This window comes from Leucopleurus acutus (genome assembly GCF_964270905.1).
Source record: "Leucopleurus acutus genome assembly, chromosome: 8".
NCBI classification, from domain to species: Eukaryota; Metazoa; Chordata; class Mammalia; order Artiodactyla; family Delphinidae; genus Leucopleurus; species Leucopleurus acutus.
This window is the reverse complement of record NC_139151.1, coordinates 97,734,263-97,755,201: the sequence shown is the minus strand read 5'-3', so window position 1 is coordinate 97,755,201 and position 20,939 is coordinate 97,734,263. Positions and strand designations below refer to the sequence as shown.

Genomic DNA, 20,939 nt, shown 5'->3' with positions numbered 1-20,939 from the left:
CGCTCACAGCACCTGCATGATTTTGAGCTCCTATCATCCCCATGCAGACGGTAAACTGAAGCTCAGAGAGGTTCACTCACTGGCCCAGGGACACACAGCTGGTTAGTGGTAGGACCCAGCCCACTCTCCCAAATGCCTTTCATGGTTGTTGAGAAAATCATGTCAGATGAGGAACCCTGGCGGCCGGGGTTTATTATCCAAGTGAGAGATGTTCCTGCTGGGTTAGGGAGGGAGCACTAAGGGGCTAGACCGGATTTTACAAAACAACTTTTCATGTAGTTAAGACTGGTACCATCTGCCCTTGTCTGAGCCCCAGCACCGCTGCCACCATGAGCAGGAGTGAGCCTCTGGGCCACGGCTGGTCAGCTGGGCTCCCTGCCCGCCTCTGCCCACAGGGTTGGTCAGCCCCTCATTTCTTCTTGGTCTTCACCAGTCCCTTCTGCACGAGGCTGCGGTACAGCTCCTGGATGTAGGTGTAGACGCACTTGGAGTCGGGCACTGCCAGCCGCACCATGTCATCCACTTCCAGCAGCTGGGCACAGTCGGCCAGTTTCCTGAGGGGCAGGTTGGGGAGGGGTGAGGAGGGGTGGAGCAGAGAGCCAACGGTGAAGGAGGCGGGGCCTAAGGGGACAGCCTGGCGAGGATGAAACCCACAGAACTGTGTGTGGCAGAGCTGGGAGGTCATCTAGGGCAACCATCCCATTGTACAGATTAGATAACTGAGGCCCAACAGAGTCAAGACTCAAACTCAGCGGGGTCTGATTCCTAAGCCCCGGTTTTCATTGCACTGTGTGCCCTCACGTAGGAGCGGAACCTTCTGGTCTATAGTTCTGCGTTAGCCCACCCCTCCCACGTGCTCATATACCTGTCCTCAGGGAGAGTTTAAAAGACAGAACACCAACACTAGCCAGAGTGTTGCCTTGTAGCTGCAACAACTCCAGCTTCAACCAGTTTCCGTGTATGTATTGAGGGGTACTATGTGCTAGGTACTTTTCCAGGGAATTCAGCACTGAACAAAATAAAAATTCCCCACTCTCATGTCACTGACATTCTCACTGCAGTAGACAGTAATCAAACAGAAATCGATGGTACATGAGATGATGAGAGGTGCTGTGGAGAAAAATAAGGCAGGGAAGGGGGACAGGGTATGTTTCTATGTTCAAGGGGATTTTTTAAAAAAATATTATGTTAGTAATGGCTTTATTTTTTTATTTTTCATCTATTTATTTATTTATTTTGTGCCAGCGCCTCGCAGCTTGTGGGGTTTTAGTTCCCCGACCAGGGATTGAACCTGGGTCCTTGGCGGTGAAAATACGGAGTCCTAACCACTGGACCGCCAGGGAATTCTCCAAGGAGAATTTTAATAGGGAGCCCAGGAAAGTTCTCTTAAAGAGTGTAAATTGGGGACATCCCTGGTGGTCCAGTGGTTAAGACTCTGCACTTCCAGTGCAGGGGGCACAGATTCCATCCCTGGTCGTGGAACTAAGATCCCATGTGCCGCGGAGCAACTAAGCCCGTGCACCACAACTACTGAAGCCCACGCACCTAGAGCCCGTGCTCTGCAACAAGAGAAGCCACCGCAGTGAGAGGCCCGTGCACCACAGCAAGGAGTAGCCCCCGCTCGCCACAACTAGACAAAGCCCGTGCACAGCAACGAAGACCCAACACAGCCAAAAATAAATAAATAAAACAAATTTATTAAACAAAATTTAAAAAGAGAGTAGATCGGGTACATATCTGCGGGAAGAGGATTCCAGGCAGAGGAAACAGCGTGTGCAAAGGTCCTGAGGCAGGAGTGCTTACTGTGTTTGAGCGACCGCATAGAACTTAGCAGCAAGTCCTCTTTTTCTAACTTCCCAGCTGCTCTTTGGGGCCACGTGCTACTCCTGGCTTTGCTAAAGCCGATCTGATCTAACCACTGTTGGGACCTTGCCACCATGTGCCAGGAGTTTTATCAAGTGCTTCCCTTCCCCCCCTTTTTCTTTTGGTTGTGCCACACAGCTTACAGGATCTCAGTTCCCCAACCAGGGATTGAACCCAGGCCACGGCAGTGAAAGCCTGGAATCCTAACCACTAGGCCACCAGGGAACTCCCCAGTGCTTTCCCTTGAATGGTCTCATTTACTCCACTCCTCGATGTTCAACCAGCAGAAGAGGAACTGGAGACTCGGAGCATTTTGGTGATTTGCCCAACGTCAAAGTGAGTGACACAGCTGGGACTCCACCGCAGGCCTGCCTGATGCCTCTGGCATCCCTGCCCTGTAGCCGGGTCTCAGCAGTCCCAGCCTGCCAAACCACCATGGGTGCTGGCGTAGGAGAAACCAGGGTCCCAGCTGAAATCCTCTCTTAGAGCTGAGGCAGCTGGACCGAAACCCAAGCCGGGCTGGCCTGGGAGCGGGAGGCAGGAGCACAGACTGGAGGATTAGGAAGAATGGGACAAGCTCCCTGCAACCAATGCAGTGATCTTGGCTCCTGGATGTGGGTCGGGGTGCTGTTCCCATGCAGGAGAGGCAGAAGCTTCACTCCCACTGGGCCTGGGGAACGGGGTCGGGCTCCTCGAGCAGCACAGCCGATCAAGCCGCCTGGGGGCCCCAGCGTTGACTGTTCCGTGGGAATCAGAGGCAACTTCTAGAAGGGAGCCCGCTGCGGCAGGGGCCCCCTTACTTTGCATGCTCCATCTGCACCCCAGGCCCTAAAAGAGGTTAAGTCAGCTGCCTAGGGTCAAAGAGCTAGGAAGGGGGACTTCCCTGGAGGTCCAGTGGTTGGGACTCTGAGCTTCCGCTGCAGGGGTCACGGGTTCGATCTCTGGTCATCACTGGTCAGGAAACTAAGATCCCGCATGCCTCATGGCATAGCCAAAAAAAAAAAGAAGAGCTAGGAAGAAGGAGACACCCCCCCCCCACCTCTTCTCCCTCCAGCCTCCATCCCCACGCATCCCCTGCACATCCTTCCCTTTTCCCTGCTGCCTGATGCCTCCTCTCAGCCCGTCACCATCACCTGATTATTCCTTCTGCCTTTCTGTGGCTCTGCAGGCTGGCAGCCAAGGCAAGGCAGCTGCAGGAGGACCACGACCCCGCCCCACAGGCCGGGGACACCTGGTCAGGGCCAAGCCACGTGCCCTTCTGATGTTCACCAAGAGCTCTACCCCGACTAGGAGTTTCACTTTCCAATCCTGGTTCATCACCATTAAAGGTGCTTCTGGGGCTTCCCCGGTGGCACGGTGGTTGAGAGTCCGCCTGCCGATGCAGGGGACGTGGGTTCGTGCCCCGGTCCGGGAAGATCCCACATGCCGCGGAGCGGCTGGGCCCGTGAGCCGTGGCTGCTGAGCCTGCGCTTCCGGAGCCTGTGCTCCGCAACGGGAGAGGCCACAGCAGTGAGAGGCCCGCATACCGCCAAAAAAAAAAAAAAAAAAAAAAGGTGCTTCTGAGCCCAGAGCAGGACATGGTGCTCCGGATGCCCTCAACCCCCCACCCCAGGGCACTCCCCCATCCCTTGGCGGGACCAACTGGAAGGGATCTTCTGTAGCACCAAGTCTGGTGGATTTCAAACGGCATCCCTGGTGCCCTAGGGCCCTATAGACATGCTTCAGGGACCATCTTGGGAAGCAGAGCTGGAGTGCTCCAAGAACCCCTCCCAACCTCGAAAGGCCTCCCTAAAATCTGTTTAATATGTTGGGCATTCATTTAATATTTTGCTTGAGGAATCTGTCAGGGGGGAAAAACATCTGAAAAGCACAGATCGATACCGGCCATCTCGTCCATCTCGTCTTGCCGATGGGGACACGCAGGCCCCGAAAGGGGAAGGTCGCTGCCCAGGCTTCCCTGCAGGCTGGCGGCCAGGCCTGGACTAGACCAAAGGGCTCAGCCTCCTGGACCAAGGTGCTGCTAACATCCCCAGTGACTTATTCCCTGCCCCCGGGCTTTAGAAACGCGCTCAACGGGAAATGCATTCCCGGGCCTCAGAGCTGTCCTCGTGGACCACTCCCTATGCATAGTCCTATCTCTACTGGGCTCAGAAGCCCCTCCCAGGTGGGAAAGGACGGGCGCTCCAGGCGTGAGCTCCTTGGGAGCCCCAAGGCCATCAGGTCATGTCTCTCCGGTGGGCGGAGATGGAGGCCTTTGGCTGAGTCCGGTTTTGGTGCTTTGGTGGGGGGAGTGCCCCCTCCTCCCCCACCACCTGGCAGCCATGTCTTGGTCTCTTAGGTTCTTCCTTGGGCCACACTGATCCTCACACCCCTCCTGCCTGTCTAGTCCACCCCTGTCTCCATCCCTCCACCACCCCGGCACCCAGCTGTGTGAACCCCAGCAATAAATGCCCTCCAGGTCCCACACTGAATAATAATTATCATAACAACTGTGATATCATTCATTATAACATAGGAGCTAAGATTTTTTTTTTGAAGTGTTTGCCATGGGTTAGGCACTGTTTATAGGGACTTTACTTAATTACTAACTTAATTCTCACCATAGCCCTGCCAAAGAGGAAATGTCATGCCCATTTTAAAGGTCAGAATATGGAGGCTCAGAGAAGTGAAGGAGCCTGTCCAAGATCACACAGCTAACAAATGGCAGAGTCAGAATCTGGCCCTAAATCCCAGCAACCACCCTGCCTGCCCCTCCTCTACCCCTTACCCTGCCTGTATTTTCTTCACGGCACCTGTTCCCTTACATTATATTCCACACGTGTGTGTGTTTATGATCTGTCTCCCCCTTTAGAATGTGTCATAGGCACGCAGGGATTTTGTAAGTTTCACTCACTGCTATGTCCTAAAACAGCTCCCAGCAATCAAAAAATATCTGTTAGGGACTTCCCTGGTGGTTCAGTGGTAAAGAGTCCGCCTTCCAATGCAGGGGACGCGGGTTCGATCCCTGGTCAGGGAACTAAGATCCCACAGGCCGTGGGGCAACTAAGCCCACGCGCCACAACTACTGAGCTTGCGCGCCTCAGCGAGAGAGCCCACGTGCCACAAACTACCGAGCCCGCGTGCTCTGGAACCCGCGCGCCACAACTACAGAGCCCACACGCCACAACTAGAGAAGAGAAAACCTGCATGCACAACTAGAGAGAAGCCCGCGCGCTGCAACAAAAGATCCCGCGTACCTCAGTGAAGATCCCGCATGCCGCAACTAAGACCCGATGCAGCCAAAAATAAATAAATAAATCGTAAAGAAATATCTGTTGAATTCATGAATGTGTGGTGACAGCCTCTACCTGACCACCGCACTACCCGACCCCTGTGAATCCGGCCCTCAGTTCTGTGTAGGTGAGCCGAGCTCCCACCCGCCTCTGCATCCCCTGGCATGGCTTACTCGGCTGTGGAGAAGGCCAGGGAGAAGTTGTGCCGGCGCTTGGCGGGGTCCAGCGCAGCGTAGTCAAAGGCATCGGGGAAGAATTTGTGGACGAGGGCGCAGAAGGCCATGCCACTGCTCCAGCTTGAGGAGAAGTTCTGGATGTCCACATGCTGCGGGCAAGCGGGGCCCAGAGGCCTCGGTGAGCCTCAGCCAGAGGACCCGGACTTTGCCCCCTCCGGACCTCCCCCCCTCTGGGCTTTGCACTGCCGCCCTGGGGAAGGGTCCCTTGCCCACCATGCACCTCGTAGCTCCTCGTCATGGCCCGACACCACTCCAAGAGCATGTTTTTAACGCCACCAATGGCTGCCCCCGCGGCCTTGGTGTTCCGGAACAGGGCCGTGGGGCCCGAGGCTGCCCTGTGCGCAAGGGACAGAGAAGGTCAGGCCAGAGAGGTGGGAGGGTCCCATCAGGGAGGAGCCCCAGCCCCGGATGTCAGTCCTCCTGCCGGGGCTCGGGCTGTTCCTATTGCCCCTCAGGACTCCCCCCCACCGACTGTCCAACCAACCCAGCCCCCACCGCTCCTTGCCCGCATTTTACCCCCCAAACTTGTCTACGATGGCTTTGCAGTTCTGGGCACGGGGCCCCCGGGGCCGGGCAGGGGCTGACACCCTGCGCTCTGGTGCCTTGTCTTTCTTCTTCTCCTGTGAGGGAGGGGGCTCCGTGGGACTCTGGGACACGTCGCTGGGTGAAGATTCACTGCATGGAAAAGTTCGAAGCAAGGTGAGAGGGGCTGGGACCAGCCACTGAGGAGGGAGGAGGCCGGCTGAGCGCGGCCCCTGCAGTCTCAAGAGGCATACGAAGCTGTGGTCCCCACTCTCGCACACGGTTCCTCTGGGCCCAGCACCGGGAGGGGCTGGGAAGAAATAGTGACGCTCAGTCTCACTTTGGTGAGCACGTGGTCTGGTGGCATGTGTGGACAGAGCTAGGGCACATCTGAGGTCTGACCTGGGGCTGGATCCTGCCTTTGCCTCTTAGTTGCTGTGTGATCTTGGGACTGTCGTGTCACTCCTCTGAGCCTCAGCTTCCTCATCTGTAAAATGGGGCAAGAATAGCTACCTGACAGGGTGGTTCTAAGGCCTGCGTGGGAGGGGGAATGCAGCCCACGCTCCACGAACGTTCAGCCGGGTGCCTTCCCCTAAGGAGGCGACGCGGAGGTGAGCTTCAGCTCGAAATAAAGGAAGACTAATGACGAAAGTTGTGCCCTGGCGAGAGTAAGGCTGTCATGTTATCCAGCACCAGCCAGGCACCAGGCGCTGGGCTGAGGGCTTTACACACAGATGTCGTTTGAGCCTCACAGAAATCCTATGAGGTAGGTACCGTGACTGTGCCCACTTCACAGGGGAGGAAAGGGGCAGTGATGCGGCCAAGGTCACACAGCTGGTAAGTGGCAGCGTCATTGTCCAAACTCAGGCTTTCTGCTCACTCGCTTATGGGTGAGGCTGACACCGCGGAGGCAAGCAAGACCAGGAGGCTTCAGCAGTGAGTGAGAGACGGATCAGGTGTGCTCCACGGCCCCTTTGCTCTCACACTCGGGCTCCTTTTGTCTCCTGGGCTCTGCCCTGGGCTAGAGGGCTGAAAACCATAATTCCTGGCATATCTTGAGACCAGCACTGGGGAGGCCCAGGCCCAGGGGATGGCAGCCTTTAAAGGAAGCAAGCGGGGGCTTCCCTGGTGGCGCAGGGGTTGAGAGTCCGCCTGCCGATGCAGGGGACGCGGGTTCGTGCCCCGGTCTGGGAAGATCCCACATGCCGCGGAGCGGCTGGGCCCGTGAGCCATGGCCGCTGAGCCTGCGCGTCCGGAGCCTGTGCTCCGCAGCGGGAGAGGCTACAACAGTGAGAGGCCCGCGTACCGCAAAAAAAAAAAAAAAAAAGAAGCCAGCAGTAGCAGGGGCTGGAGCTGGGGCTCCAGAGTCTGACGTTACCTGGCTGAAGGACTGGTCTCTCCGGAAGCTGCGGTGTCTGGACTCAGCCCATCTAGGGGAAAGGAACGGGAGGGAGGCAGGCTGGGGTGACCCGTGGTGCGCGGCCCGCGTGCTCCCTCAGGGAGGCCCCTGCGGCGTCCGCGGGCTCCTGGGCTCTCACTCACCTGGGCTGAGGCCGCTGCCCTCCTCCGTGGGGCTCTCGGGCCATTCCTCGGCGGACCGGGGAAGCGCTCCTGCCCCTTCCTCTGTCCCTTTCTCCACGCCCTGGTCCTGCTCTTCATCAGGACAGCCTGGCTCCTGGAATGAACATGGGCTGTGTGGGCCCGCACCTGCCTGAGGCTCTGTGAGGGCTTCAGAAAGATCTGGAAGGCAGCCTGGAGCCACAGTGCTGCATCCCCCACCCCAGGCTCTTGATATCAGTGGGTGGAAGACTGGATTGTCCCAAAGGAATAAAGCAGGGGAGGGGCTTGCTTGGGGGAGGGCGGGGCAGGGGGTTCCGGAGAATTGTGGGGCCGCCTCCCTCCTCTCCTCTCCTCTTCCTCACTCACCACCTCCTCCTTCACCTCCTCCTCCTGTGGTTCAGACTTGGCCTCATCTTCCACGGCAGTCTTCTGAGAGTCCGACTTGGCCTCTGGGGCACTGGCTTTCTCTTGGGTTTCAGCCTTGGGCTCCTCGGTCTTGTTGCTCACCTCCTGAGAGGCCACTGTGGCCTCCTGCTTCGCAGCAGCCTCCCTGCCTCCAGCCATGGCCTCCTCATTCCCAGCAGCCTCCCTGTCTCCAGCCTTGGCCTCCTTCTTCCCAGCAGCCTCCCTGTCTCCAGCCTTGGCCTCCTCCTTCCCTTTGGCCTCCCTGCCTCCAACCTTGGCCTCCTCCTTCCCAGCAGCCTCCCTGTCTCCAGCCTTGGCTTCCTCCTTCCCAGCAGCCTCCCTGTCTCCAGCCTTGGCCTCCTCCTTCCCAGCAGCCTCCCTGTCTCCAGCCTTGGCTTCCTCTTTCCCAGCAGCCTCCCTGTCTCCAGCCTTGGCCTCCTCCTTCCCAGCAGCCTCCCTGTCTCCAGCCTTGGTCTCCTCCTTCCCAGCAGCCTCCCTGTCTCCAGCCTTGGCCTCCTCATTCCCAGCAGCCTGCACCTCATCATTCACATTGGCTTTCTCCCTAGATCCAGGCTTGGCCTCTTTCTCATCAGCCTGCTGCTTCTCAGAGGCCAACGTGATCTCCTCTTTTCCCTCCGTCTCCTTGGGTTCGGAGTTGGTCTCTTCTTTCTGATCAGCCATCTCCTGAGGAGCCACGGTGGTCTCTTTCTTCCCGCTGTCCTCCTTTTGAAGTTCAGCCTCCCCTTTGGATTCCCCCTGGAATTCAGCTGTAATGCTGTCCTCAGCTGGTGCCCTGTCCTGCTTTCCTGCCCCATCTGGAGGCCCCTCTGTGATGGTCCTCTCAGCTGGGCCTGTGGCCTCCTCCTCAGCAGAAGCTCCCCCTCCCACTGTCTCCGGGACCTCCGTGGTTGGGGACACAGGGGTCCCGTCCTCAGAGGGCTTCCCTTCCTTCTGCTCCATCTCTGAAAAGAGAAGACAAGCAGGCCTGGTCATGCCCCCTTTCTGCCGGTGAAGGCCCTGGAGTCTGGAGACGTGCGATTCAGTCCTGGGTCCCCCACGGCTCGGACATGTGACACAAGTATCCACTTTCCCTTCGGCTAAATGAAGCGGTAGAGCACCACGTCCCCCACAATGGGGTGCTGGGCCAGCCACGTTTACCTGATGTTGGGTGACGTTCACCTAAAGGCCCTCTGCAGGTTGTGACTTGGGCTTTAAGGAACACTGGGTTCTGTGATGCCTTGTCAATGATTTGGCCTCTTTTTGAATAAGCCAGTGAGGTGTTTATAGTCTGACTAGCCTCCTAGACCCCCATGGAGCACTTGCTATTCTCCCCTTTTTTTTTTTTTTTTGCGGTACGCGGGCCTCTCACTGATGTGGCCTCTCCCGTTGCGGAGCACAGGCTCCGGACGCGCAGGCTCAGCGGCCATGGCTCACGGGCCCAGCCGCTCCGCGGCATGTGGGATCTTCCCGGACCAGGGCACGAACCCGTGTCCCCTGCATCGACAGGCGGACTCTCAACCACTGTGCCACCAGGGAAGCCCCTATTCTCCCCTTTTGATGGAGATAGCTGCCCTCATGCTCAGAGCCCAAAGCAGACAGAAGTCTCTAGATAGAACTTAATAATACTGTTTTTTGTTTTGTTTTGAGTGTTTACTTTATTTATTTATTTTGGCTGCACCGGGTCTTCGTTGAGGCATATGGGATCTTTTGGTTGCGGCATGCATGCAGGATCTAGTTCCCTGACCAGGGATCGAACCCAGGCCCCCTGCCTTGGAAGCTCGGAGTCTTACCCAATGGACCACCAGGGAAGTCCCTAATAATACTGTTTTGATTCAATTGTATTTATTTTTACGGTTACTTTCTGTTTCTGGCCAGTGATATCGAGTTTCCATTTCCAATAGTGATATAAAGTTTATTTTATGAATACATTTATTGAAGTAAAGTAAGTTAATTCAAAGGAAGACATTCAGGAAAGCGGAATACAGGATACAAAATACCTAAATCATGGAGGTGGTGTTAAAATGCCTGAAATTTGGGAAACCCTGGGCCAGCTTGGTCGCTGGGTCTCTGCCAGCACTGCCCGCCTGTGTGTGTGGTTCTCTGAAGAGCTGGGCCTGGGCATGGAAGAGTTTCTTTTGGTGAAGAATGGAAGATACTCTCCCTAACTAACCTCTGCAGGGAGATCTGATCCTCCAACTTTATCATGAGGTTTTCTATTCAAGTACTGTGTATACAGTCAGCCTTCCTTTTCCATGGGTTCTGTGGATTCAACCAACCTTGGATGGAAAAAATTTGAAGAAAAAATTCCAGAAAATTCCAAAAGGCCAACTTGAATTTGCTGCCACTTCAACTATTTACATAGCATTTACATTGTTATTAACAACTGTTCACATGACATTTTCATTGTACTGGGTATTATAAGTAATCTAGAGATGATTTAAAGTATTAGAGAGGATTGTAAGGTTCTGTGCAAATACAACATTTCATACGGGGCACTTGAGCATCCGCAGATTTTCATATCCGCAAGGGAAGCTGGGACTAATCCCCCACAGACATCAAGGGATGATTGTACTGTCCGATCTACAAAAACAGCTGTGTGTGGGGGCTTCCCTGGTGGCGCAGTGGTTGAGAGTCCGCCTGCCAATGCAGGGGACACGGGTTCGTGCCCCGGTCCGGGAGGATCCCACATGCCGCGGAGCGGCTGGGCCCGTGAGCCATGGCCGCTGAGCCTGCGCGTCCGGAGCCTGTGCTCCGCAACGGGAGAGGCCACAGCGGTGAGAGACCCGCGTACCGCAAAACAAAAACGAAAACAGCTGGGGGGGGGGTGTGTGTGTGTGTGTGGTGCGGACAGGGTCAGCTCCTTCAGCCTTCTGCCCTTCTTGGGGGTGGAGGGTCTGTTTACAGAGAAAATAATCCCCAAATAACGTGTTCAGGGCATGACTCAGGCAGTAAAAGAAGTACACACTCCTTGTCACTGGCTAAAAATACCTCCTGCCCTCTGCAGGGCCATCGTTCTGGATACAGTACCCAGGGTACCTGAGTAATTGGGACAGAGGCAAGAAGACAGGCATATGAGGGACAGGGCTCTGTTTCTGCCACCCATTCAGGTCTTACTGCCCCCAGATCGAAGTCCTGGTGTCCCTGGATTTGGTCTCCCACCGTTTCCTAGGAAGTCGGCTGGGATTTTCAAAGATGCTCATGCTGCCCTCCAATTCCACCCCTCCCACCAGAGCCCCTTCATGGTTCAGCAGCTCTGGGAATCTGTTAAAGTTAGAGGGAAACCAATGAGCCTGGGAGATGGAATGCACATCTGCAGGGAGCTAGGCGCATGCCTTGACCCCCACCTCCTGGTCTGAGACCTGAGCATGTCTCTTTGCCTCTCTGGAGAGAGCCTCGGTTTCCAATACAATGACAGGATTGGTCTAGATCAGGTTTGCAAACTGTGTTCTGTGGAAAACTGGGGTCTCCTAAGACCTTATTAAAGGCTGCGGTGGCGGGGGAGGTGTTCTTTGGCTAAGGTTGTTCCAGAAACAGGCTACTCTTGACCCTTTTAGAGTCTTACAACTTCATTAGCACTTAAATAGATTCCAGATACCCCATGGTAAAGGAACCTTAATTTTGCTTAGCTCTATTTAACTCGCTTTTCTCCAAACTCATGTGGCCATGGATTGTTTTTTTCTTGCTTCCTTTTCTTTTTGCTTTATTTTCCCTGAGGCGCATCTATTGCCCTCTTGAGCGATGCCACCTTTAGCGGAAGAAACTATGTCAAGTGCTGGTCTAAACGATCCACACCACCTACCCCTGCTTTGCACTCTTGTTCGGAAGGTGGTGTGGAGGAGCGGTGAAAGTCATTGATTCCGGAGCTTCCTATGATGGGATCCCAGCTCCCACTTCTTCTCCCACTGTGACCTTGAGCAAGCTACTTACCCTCCCTGTATTTTGATTTCTGGAGATAAAAATAGGTCTCACCTCACAGGGACAGTGGAGGGTTAAGGAAACCAATGCATAGGAAGTATTTTGGGGTGTGCCTGGCCTGGAAGGAGCACTCAGTATACATCAGCTTGTATGGTGTAGGCTGGCCTCTGCCCAGCCCTGTGCCAGATTAAGGTCCTGACTCAGCCATGAGGGCATTTAGTTGGTAAAAGACAAGGCAAACAGAACTGAACACCAATGAGATGATGAGCCCTTTTTTTTTTTTTTTGCGGTACGCAGGCCTCTCACTGTTGTGGCCTCTCCCGTTGCGGAGCACAGGCTCCGGACGCGCAGGCTCAGCAGCCATGGCTCACGGGCCCAGCTGCTCTGCGGCATGTGGGATCTTCCCGGACCGGGGCATGAACCCATGTCCCCTGCATCGGCAGGCGGACTCTCAACCACTGCGCCACCAGGGAAGCCCAGCCCTTTTATTTATTTATTTAAAAAATTTTTTTTGGCTGTGCCGTGCAGCACGTGGGATCTTAGTTCCCCGACCCGAGATCGAACCCGTGCCCCCTGCATTGGGAGTGCGGAGTCTTAACCACTGGACCGCCAGGGAAGTTCCGATGAGCCGTTTTTACACCTCAAAATGTGGGAGTAGGGCTTCCCTGGTGGCGCAGTGGTTGAGAGTCCGCCTGCCGATGCGGGGGGACACGGGTTCGTGCCCCGGTCCAGGAAGATCCCACATGCCGCGGAGCGGCTGGGCCCGTGAGCCATGGCCGCTGAGACTGCGCGTCCGGAGCCTGTGCTCCGCAACGGGAAAGGCCACAGTGGTGAGAGGCCCGCGTAACGCAAAAAAAAAAAAAAGTGGGAGTAATTGGCTAAGACATAGTTGAGTGCTGCAGCCATCTTACCCTTCATCTACATGCTACACATTTAGCATGGTGGAGGGGAAGGGCGGGTGTACACACACACACACACACACACACACCCCTCAGCCATCCTGTGCGCTCATCACCTCAGCTTTCCACCCTCCAGGCTTGTCATAAGTAGCCAAGGAGTGAAGAAACTCAGAATACTGAGACACCCGGATAACACCACCCACCCCAGCATTAATTCCATCACAGTTTACAGCTTGCACTGTGGTGCCCTGCTTTACCTTCCTACTTCCTCACTCTAACCCTTCAGAATAAGTGTTACTGGCCCCATTTTACAGAGTAGAAATTTGAGGCTTGGGGAGTTGAAGTCCCTTGATAAAGTCATAGGACAGTTAAGTGGCCCAACTGTACCTAGAACCCAGGTTTCCTGACAACCCGTCCAGAGCATGTGCCAGAGACACTGCCCCCGCCAGCTCCTCCACCAGTGTCCCGTCAGAGGCTCCAGCCCAGGATGAGGGGCACCCCACTGGTGGGGAGGGCAGTCAGATATGGCTGAAGAGGCCAGCTCTCTCTTCCAAGTGCATGGCAGACCTTCCTCTCCACTTTCCTCCCTCGTTCCTTCCCCAGGAAGGAGGAAGGAAAGATTCATTCCACCCCTGTTTTGTGTCCACTGCAGACAGCTCCCCTCTCTCTCTTCCTGTTTTTCTCAGCAGACTGGAAGGAAAAGTACCCAGGAGCCCGAGTTCCAAGCCCCACATGGTACAGACAACATTTGATGGTTCAGCTAACACCTCCATGACCCACTGCCCCCCAGTCTGTCTTCCGGTGGCCCTAAAGCTTTCACCATCCCTCACCTCAGTGGGGACATCCCTTGGAGATGCCACTCTCAACTGCTTAGAGACTCTGCCTCCCACCCCAACTGGACTGGTAAGTCTCCCAAGGCCCTCTGTGCCCGTCAGGTCCACATGGATGGCCACCTGCAGGCTGCTCGGTGGGTGACCTCAAGTTGCCCAGCACCGCAGGGCTGAGTCCCCGAACTCTGGCATTGAAAAAGAGTGGACATAGTGATGGAGAGACTTAGGAAGGAGCCTGGATTTCTCCAACTGTGGGGCCCTGCTTGGAGGCTCCTCAGGTCCTTGGAAGATGGGAGAGGAGTTGGCAGATGGAGGGGGTGCCTTGAAAGGGGCCCAGGGCCTCTCCTACCTGTCGGGCCTCTCCCTGGGGGCTTGCAGTCGTCTCCTTCCTCCAGCTGAGCGGCTGCACTCCCGGGCTGTCTTCAAGCCCCCGTGGCTTCTAGCCCCCAGCTCTTCAGTCCCCGCTTCCCCTCCCCCTTACCCTCCCCCCCGCCCCCCCCTCCCCGACAAGATCCTGGGGCTGCAGACGAGCATTGTTTACTGCCCTGTTGGTACAACACTCTTCCCTGGACTGGGAGGCTCGGATTTCCCATGGAGATCTGGCAGGTGACACCTTTCAATCACAGCGAGTGCCTCCCGCCTGACACCGGGCAGCATGCGTCCTGCGATCATCTCCCTTCCCGATGTACTCGCCTGGCCCCGGCAACTGTCCAGACAACCTGCAGGCCCATTTGGAGCATGGTGACCAGCTGTCTGGCCTCCCCTGCCCATCCAGAGCCCAGGCTAGGCCTTCTCTGCATCCCCCCACCACGTTCCTTTAAATAGTCCCTTTTACCCTTCCTCAGACTAAAGCAGCTGCGGAAGGGTGGGCTAAGGAGGGGTGAAGGGGCCAGCTGCAGAGGTGGCAATGTCTCTCAGGGCTCCCGCTGAACGGGGAGCGGCTGGGGAGAGAGAGAAGAGTGATGGCCCAAGCTGATGGGTCGCTGCACTGAGAGTCTAGGAAATACAAAGCCAAGTTCTATTTGGAGCTGAGGCGACGGGTACACAGGAGGCTCTCAACAGATTTTTGTGCTGAATCGAGATTTTGCTCAGAAAGACGAAACACCTTTACCTCCTGTAGGTGTCCTGTGACCTAAGAAAGGTACTTTTGGAGAATGTGTGAGGGGCTGTGACTCCCCCTCCCCCTCCCCACTGCTTCAGCAACACTGGCCTCCTTCGTATCCCTCCAATGAGTCGATTCCTTTCCATACTCAGGGCCGTTCTGCTTCTGCTCTTTGCAAGGCTGGTTCTTTCTCATTCTCCTGCTCTCAGCTCAAATCTCATTTCCACAGAGAGGTCTCCCATGACCTTGAGATCCTCTCCATCGCTTCTGCATATTTTATTTTCTTATGGAATATGGATTGGAATCCAAAGTTACCTTATTTATTTCCTTGTTACCTGACTTCCTCTCTAGACTCTAAGCTCCATGAGGGCAGGGACTTTGTCATGTTCATGGCTGTATGCCCAGGATCTAGCAAATTGCCTGGGTCATATGAAGTGCTCAATAAATGGATAGCGAATAAATAAATAATTTAATTAGTTAGTAGAAATATGGAACGGGAATTTGGGGGCCTGTTCCTGGGATGATCTGAAAGCCAGGTTTGGGTACCAATGGTTGAACAGTGCAATATTGTTGATTGCCAGCTGCATTTAGTGATAAGATGTCTGTAATTTTAAGGGCATTGTGGGGGGCTTCCCTGGTGGTGCAGTGGTTGAGAATCCGCCTGCCAATGCAGGGGACATGGGTTCGAGCCCTGGTCCGGGAAGATTCCACATGCCGTGGAGCAACTAAGTCTGTGCACCACGACTACTGAGCCCGCGTGCTGCAGCTACTGCAGCCTGTGCTCCTAGAGCCCGTGCTCCACAACGAGAGAAGCCACCACAATGAGAAGCCGGCGCACTGCAATGAACAGTAGCCCCTGCTCACCACAACTAGAGGAAGCCCGCGCGCAGCGAGGACCCAATGCAGCCAAAAAAAAAAGAAAGAAAGAAAAACAAAGAAAAAAATGTCATTGTAGAAAAAAGACTTCATCTGTTAGCGATACAATTAGATGAAGAAAATATGGCTAAATGTTGACAGCTGTCAAATCTTGGTGATGGGTGATTAATATGTGGAAGTTCAATATATTGTGCTCTCCACTTCCATGTACTTTAAAAATTTTCCCTAATAAATAAAAATCTAAAACAAAAAGATTCATTTTTATTGAGTATCTGTCATGGACTAGGTGCTTTAAATACAATATCATTTTTATCTTTTTGTTTGTTCGTTTGTTTTGTAATGATTTTTAAAACTTTATTTTGAAATAATTATAGGTTTATAGGAAGTTGCATAAATAGTACAGAGAGGGTACAGAAGGTTAAATTTTACTTAAGATTTATCCACTGAAGGCTAAATCTTTCATAACTATATGCAATATCAAAGCCAGGAAACTGGCATTGGTACAATGGCATGTATACTTCTATGACAGCTTAGATTTGAATAAACACCTTCTCCCACAATCAGGGCACAGAACCAATTTCATCAACACAAAGATTTCCCTTGTGCTATCCCCTTAGGCACACCTCCTTCCCTCCCCCCACCAACTCTAACCCTAGGCAACCATTAATCTCTTCTCCCATCTCTATAATATTGTGATTTTGAGAATGTGATTTAAATGGAATCATACAGTATGTAACCTTTCATAAAACCTAACAAAAATCCCATCTAGGAAGCAGATTCCTCTCTTAAGAACCCATCTCCTTTTTCCATGCAATTTCTTAATACTCCATAATATGTTGACTAGATTCTCAAAAGTAAAAACCAGGATAACATATATACAATAATATACGTGGCAGCATTATCATAATAGCCCCAAACTGGAAACAACCCAAAAGTCCATCAGTAGGAGAATAGATAAATGAGCTGTGGCTTATATATACAATCAAACACTAGACAGCCATAAAAAAGAATGAATAAGAGATACACACGACAATATGGATGAAATCTTACAGATGCTACATTGAGCTAAAGAAGTGAGGCACAAAACAGAAAACAATGTATAATTTCCTTTACATGAAGTTCAGGAGTAGGCAGAACTAACTGATGGTGATAGAAGTCAGAATAGTGGTTCACTGCAGAAGAGGGAGTATTGACTGGGAAGGAACATGAGATAACTTTTTAAGGTGCTGGAAATATTTTGTATCTTGATCTGGGAGATAGTTATAAAAATGAATATATATTTAAAAATTAAGCTTGTGTATTTTACTACTTTACTATCTGAATGCTATACCTAAATTTTAAAGTATCAAGGCACAGGGTCTGACAAAGAAGTTTGAGTCCTTAGAGCAGTAATGAGGCCAATATTTAAAATTGGGACTTCCTTAGGGAAGCATATGGTGACCAGCCATATAAAGTGTCTAGCCCACCTTCTGCTATGGGCGGTCTACCACTGCATTATTAATTTGCATCTTCTGAATTTCGTTTACTGGGAAATCACTTGAAAAATCCAGGGATTGAGGTGGGTTTTTCTTGGGGAGGGGGGTTGCGGGAGGGGGGCGTGCAGACCCGAGGAATACATTAAGTCTTGAAAGATGAAGAGTTCACAAGTACCCTCTGTCTTCCTCACCCAAACACACTAGGTCAGTTCTGGTGGCAGCCACAGTGGCCCTATTCATCTCTTTAGGGCCCAGGGCGTCTAACAGAAGCTGACTAAAACATATTGTATACTTGACTCATCTTTCTGCAAGCAGAAACCGTGCCTCGCTTGTCTCTGCAACCCCAGAGAAAGTTTAGTGACCTACACACAGCTGTGTTCACACAAAGGGCCTCTGAGCATTGGTCCTCAAACTTGGCTGCACATGGGAATCACCTGGGGAGTTTAAAAATGTACTGATGCCTGGGTCCTACTCCCAGGGATTCTGATTTAATTGGTACTAAGTGAGCCCTGGGCTTCGGGATTATTTTAAGCGTCCCAGGTGACCTTAAGTACATCACAAACTGAGAGCTGCAGTTTGGCGGCATTCGTCCTACTCCGCGCCTCATTGGCGCTCTGGCCTCGGCTCTCCGGAGGTGAGGACGAGGTTCACTGAGTTCTGTGGTCCTGCCCCTCTTACAGAACCAATAAACTCAAATCTCTCCGTGACACCCCTAAAGACAAGAATTCTAACCAGTCTGCAGGCGCTCTGCGCCCCGCTCAAGCCTCTATGGTATTTTGGAGTCCTCTCTAGCATTTGGGAGACGCCTTAGGCCGGGCCAGCAGCTCCCTCTCTATGGTAGCGGATTTTCCTGCGCCGCCTCGTTGGTACTTCATTCCGGAAGTGCGTACGGATCAGAGAAGAGGCGGGATTTCCCTCCCGGAAGTGACCCCGGTGCTTCCGCCCTATCCTACCTGAGCGCCCGGTGAGTTTGTAGTGTTTACCCGAAGTTGGGGACATAGGGGACGTTGTGGCAGGCCCCAGGCCGTGGTGAGTGACGTCTGACCTCAAGATGATCCTGATGATGGCGCCGCCATTTCAGAGGTGTAGACCCTGGGCTGTGGCCCGGGCGCCTTAGTCCCGCGTGTGATCGAATTCTTAGGACCCCGCAGGTTCATGCTCCGTTCCGGTCTCCCCTTCTTCTCCTGGATAGAGGTGACCTAGAGGGATTGGGAGTCAGGGCTCTGGGGCTCGATTTCCAGACCCGCCATTGACATGTTCTGTGACCTTGGGCTAGGCAGTGTTCCCCTTCTTGGCCTCAGTTCCCACATCTGTGAAATGGGACGTTTGAATTCACTGAGGTCAGTGGCCCCTGCTGGTCTGATGCCCTCTGGTTCCTCCACATCCTCCAGCCCCTGCGATGGGAAGGTGAATGGGGGGGTGCTGGGTGCTGACCATGATGTCTGCCCCCAGGATTAGGAGGCCAGAGGGAGATCTCTTCCACGGTGCAGGGCTGAAATGGACCCGCTTAGGGCCCAGCAGCTGGCGGCAGAGCTGGAGGTTGAGATGATGGCTGATATGTACAACAGGTAAGGGCTGATTCTGCGCTGCCTTGTCTTAGAGAATGATCCCAGGTCACTCTTGCCAAGGCAGAGGTGGATAACTTCTGAAGATTATTTTCCTCATTCCGGGGAAACCTGAGGCCCGGGCTTACCCTCCCAGCACCCCCAACTCCCGCCCCATGCTTAAGGGCTAATGCAGACGCAGTGTGGGGTCACTAGAAGGAACTGGGCATTTAGGTTGGGATGGAATTGGCGACGTAGGAGCTGAGCAGGAAGAGAAGGTCCCGTCTAGGCTCTGGTTGTGTTCCAGGAAGAGTAGAGCATTTGCCTTGTGGCAAATAGCACGTAGCCCACTTAGTCAACATTTCTTAAACTCTTAATCCATCTCAGACACACGCTGAGCATTTTATATGCATTATCTTTTTTTAAAGGTGAGGACATTGAGGTTTCTAGAGGTTAAATAACTCTCAGGGTCCACAGCTGGTCAGTAGCAATGTCAGAACCAGTAACTCAGTCTGACTCCTAACTAGTGCCCATAACCATCTGGCAAATTTGGGAACAAATCGTAGCTGCACCAACCACCACTACTATGGCCTTGGGTAAGTTACATGGATGGTTAGACCAGTGGTTTCCCCATCTGTAAAGTGGGGGAAATAGTACCTTCCTCACAGAGACATTAGCAATATGAAATGTAAAAGTATATGACAAGCTCTTAGCGTTAAGCCCAACACAAATCGAGTAAGCAGTCAACAGCATTGGCTGTTTTTATTGGCTTAAGCTCTCTGGTATCCTCCCTAGATTCATTGTTTCATCTTGGAGGCTATTTATCAGGATAATTTTTAAATGTAGGCTGTAAAGTCAGGCTACCTGGGTTCATAGCCCAGCTTTATGTGATCCTGAGGCTCTCTGTGCCTTCATTTCCTTATCTGTAAAAAGGGGGATAACGATTGTGCCTACCTCTTAGGATTATCGTAAGAACTGCATGACAGAATCCCTGTCAAGCACTGAGCGCGATGTCTGGAACATAGCTGGTACTCAGCTAATGGTTCCTGTTTGATTAGTCATAAACATGGCTAATGGTTCCTGCTCTCAAGGATCTTCCAAGATAGTTGAGGTGCAAACTGAGGATTTACACTGCCTTCTCGGGGAGGTGAAATCAGTATAGCAGGGCAGAAATGGCTGAGGGTTCCTGGTATGCCACAGGAGGCTGCTGACCTGACCTTGCCCTTCCTTCTTTCTAGAATGACCAGTGCCTGCCACCGGAAGTGCGTGCCTCCCCACTACAAGGAAGCAGAACTGTCCAAGGGCGAGTCTGTGTGCCTGGACCGGTGTGTCTCCAAGTACCTGGATATCCATGAGCGGATGGGCAAAAAGTTGACAGAATTGTCTATGCAGGACGAAGAGCTGATGAAGAGGGTGCAGCAGAGTTCTGGGCCTGCATGAGGCCCCAGGCAGTACACCGTAAGGTGCACCCTGTCCTTTCCCACTTGTCTAATAAAAGTGCCCCCATCGGGTGTCATCTGTGAAGACTGCCAGGCCTAGGCTCTTTCTGGAAAGTCTCCAGGAGCCCAGGGTATGATGGAGGTCTTTCCCAGTCGGAGAAGGGGTATTTGTCACACTGACATGTGACTGTGTGTTTATATATATTATATATTAAAACAAGTTTGTTGACACCTACAGTGTGCAAAGAAGTGTTCCTGGCACTTGGGAGTAAAGGCAGCAGACACAGCCTCTACCAGCAGAGGGAGTCTAACGTAGTGTTTAAAAGCATAGACTGGTACCACGGCTTAAGTTTACATTCCACGTCAGCCACTTGCTGTGTGACCCTGAACGTGTCATTTCACTGTGCCTAGCTTCCTCATCCGTAAAGTGGGGAGAATCAGGGCTGTTGTGAAGATTAAATGAGTTAATATGAACAAACTATTTAGAATAATGAAAGTGCCTAGTATATATTATTTATGTCTAACAACTTAAAATCAAGTGCAGGCAGGCATTTTCCTCAATGATATAAAGGAATGATTTAGAGGAGAGAGTGGAAAGTAGATGGAACCTAAGCATGAAGTAGCCACAACCTCTTGGTTCTAAACAGCAATACCGAAACATGTGAAGGGACCCAGCTGCATGTGTGATGTGTGTGATCCAGGGAGGGGACCGAGTGATAACCACTGCCATTCAGTGTTCACCTGAATCTCAATCAGGGCCTGCGCTCCTCACTCTTCATGGGGTATCCAGTCTCATCCACTCAGCAGGCCAAAGGCCCTGTTAGGAAAAGGGAGCTCAGAGAGGTGGTGGTTTGCTGGAGGTCACAGGCGAGGAGCAATAACGGAGGTCAGGGTTGACTGCTCGCGGAGGAGAGCCCGCATCTACTTCCTGTCCTGAGGGTGCCCTTGCAGAACTGTGCAGTTCTCAAAATGTAGGGTTCACTGCAGAAGGAATTTTGGTT

The 20,939-nt window shown here is 53.0% G+C and overlaps 2 protein-coding genes across 2 annotated transcripts; one reads left to right on the top strand and one right to left on the bottom strand.

The window, feature by feature from the left end:
- Positions 1-409: 409 nt before the first annotated feature.
- SMTNL1 (smoothelin like 1) lies at positions 410-8,818 on the bottom strand (the record flags this gene model as incomplete). Its single annotated transcript, XM_082843874.1, has 8 exons — positions 410-554; positions 5,309-5,460; positions 5,592-5,706; positions 5,888-6,046; positions 7,272-7,323; positions 7,436-7,568; positions 7,820-8,059; positions 8,396-8,818. 8 exons carry the CDS (start codon positions 8,816-8,818, stop codon positions 410-412), a joined length of 1,419 nt encoding a protein of 472 aa, XP_082700000.1.
- Positions 8,819-17,842: 9,024 nt separating this feature from the next.
- TIMM10 (translocase of inner mitochondrial membrane 10) lies at positions 17,843-20,160 on the top strand. The gene is made up of 3 exons (XM_082844634.1): positions 17,843-17,919; positions 18,408-18,523; positions 19,738-20,160. Exons 2-3 carry the CDS (start codon positions 18,453-18,455, stop codon positions 19,937-19,939), a joined length of 273 nt encoding a protein of 90 aa, XP_082700760.1. The 5' UTR covers positions 17,843-17,919; positions 18,408-18,452; the 3' UTR covers positions 19,940-20,160.
- The last annotated feature ends 779 nt before the right edge of the window (positions 20,161-20,939 follow it).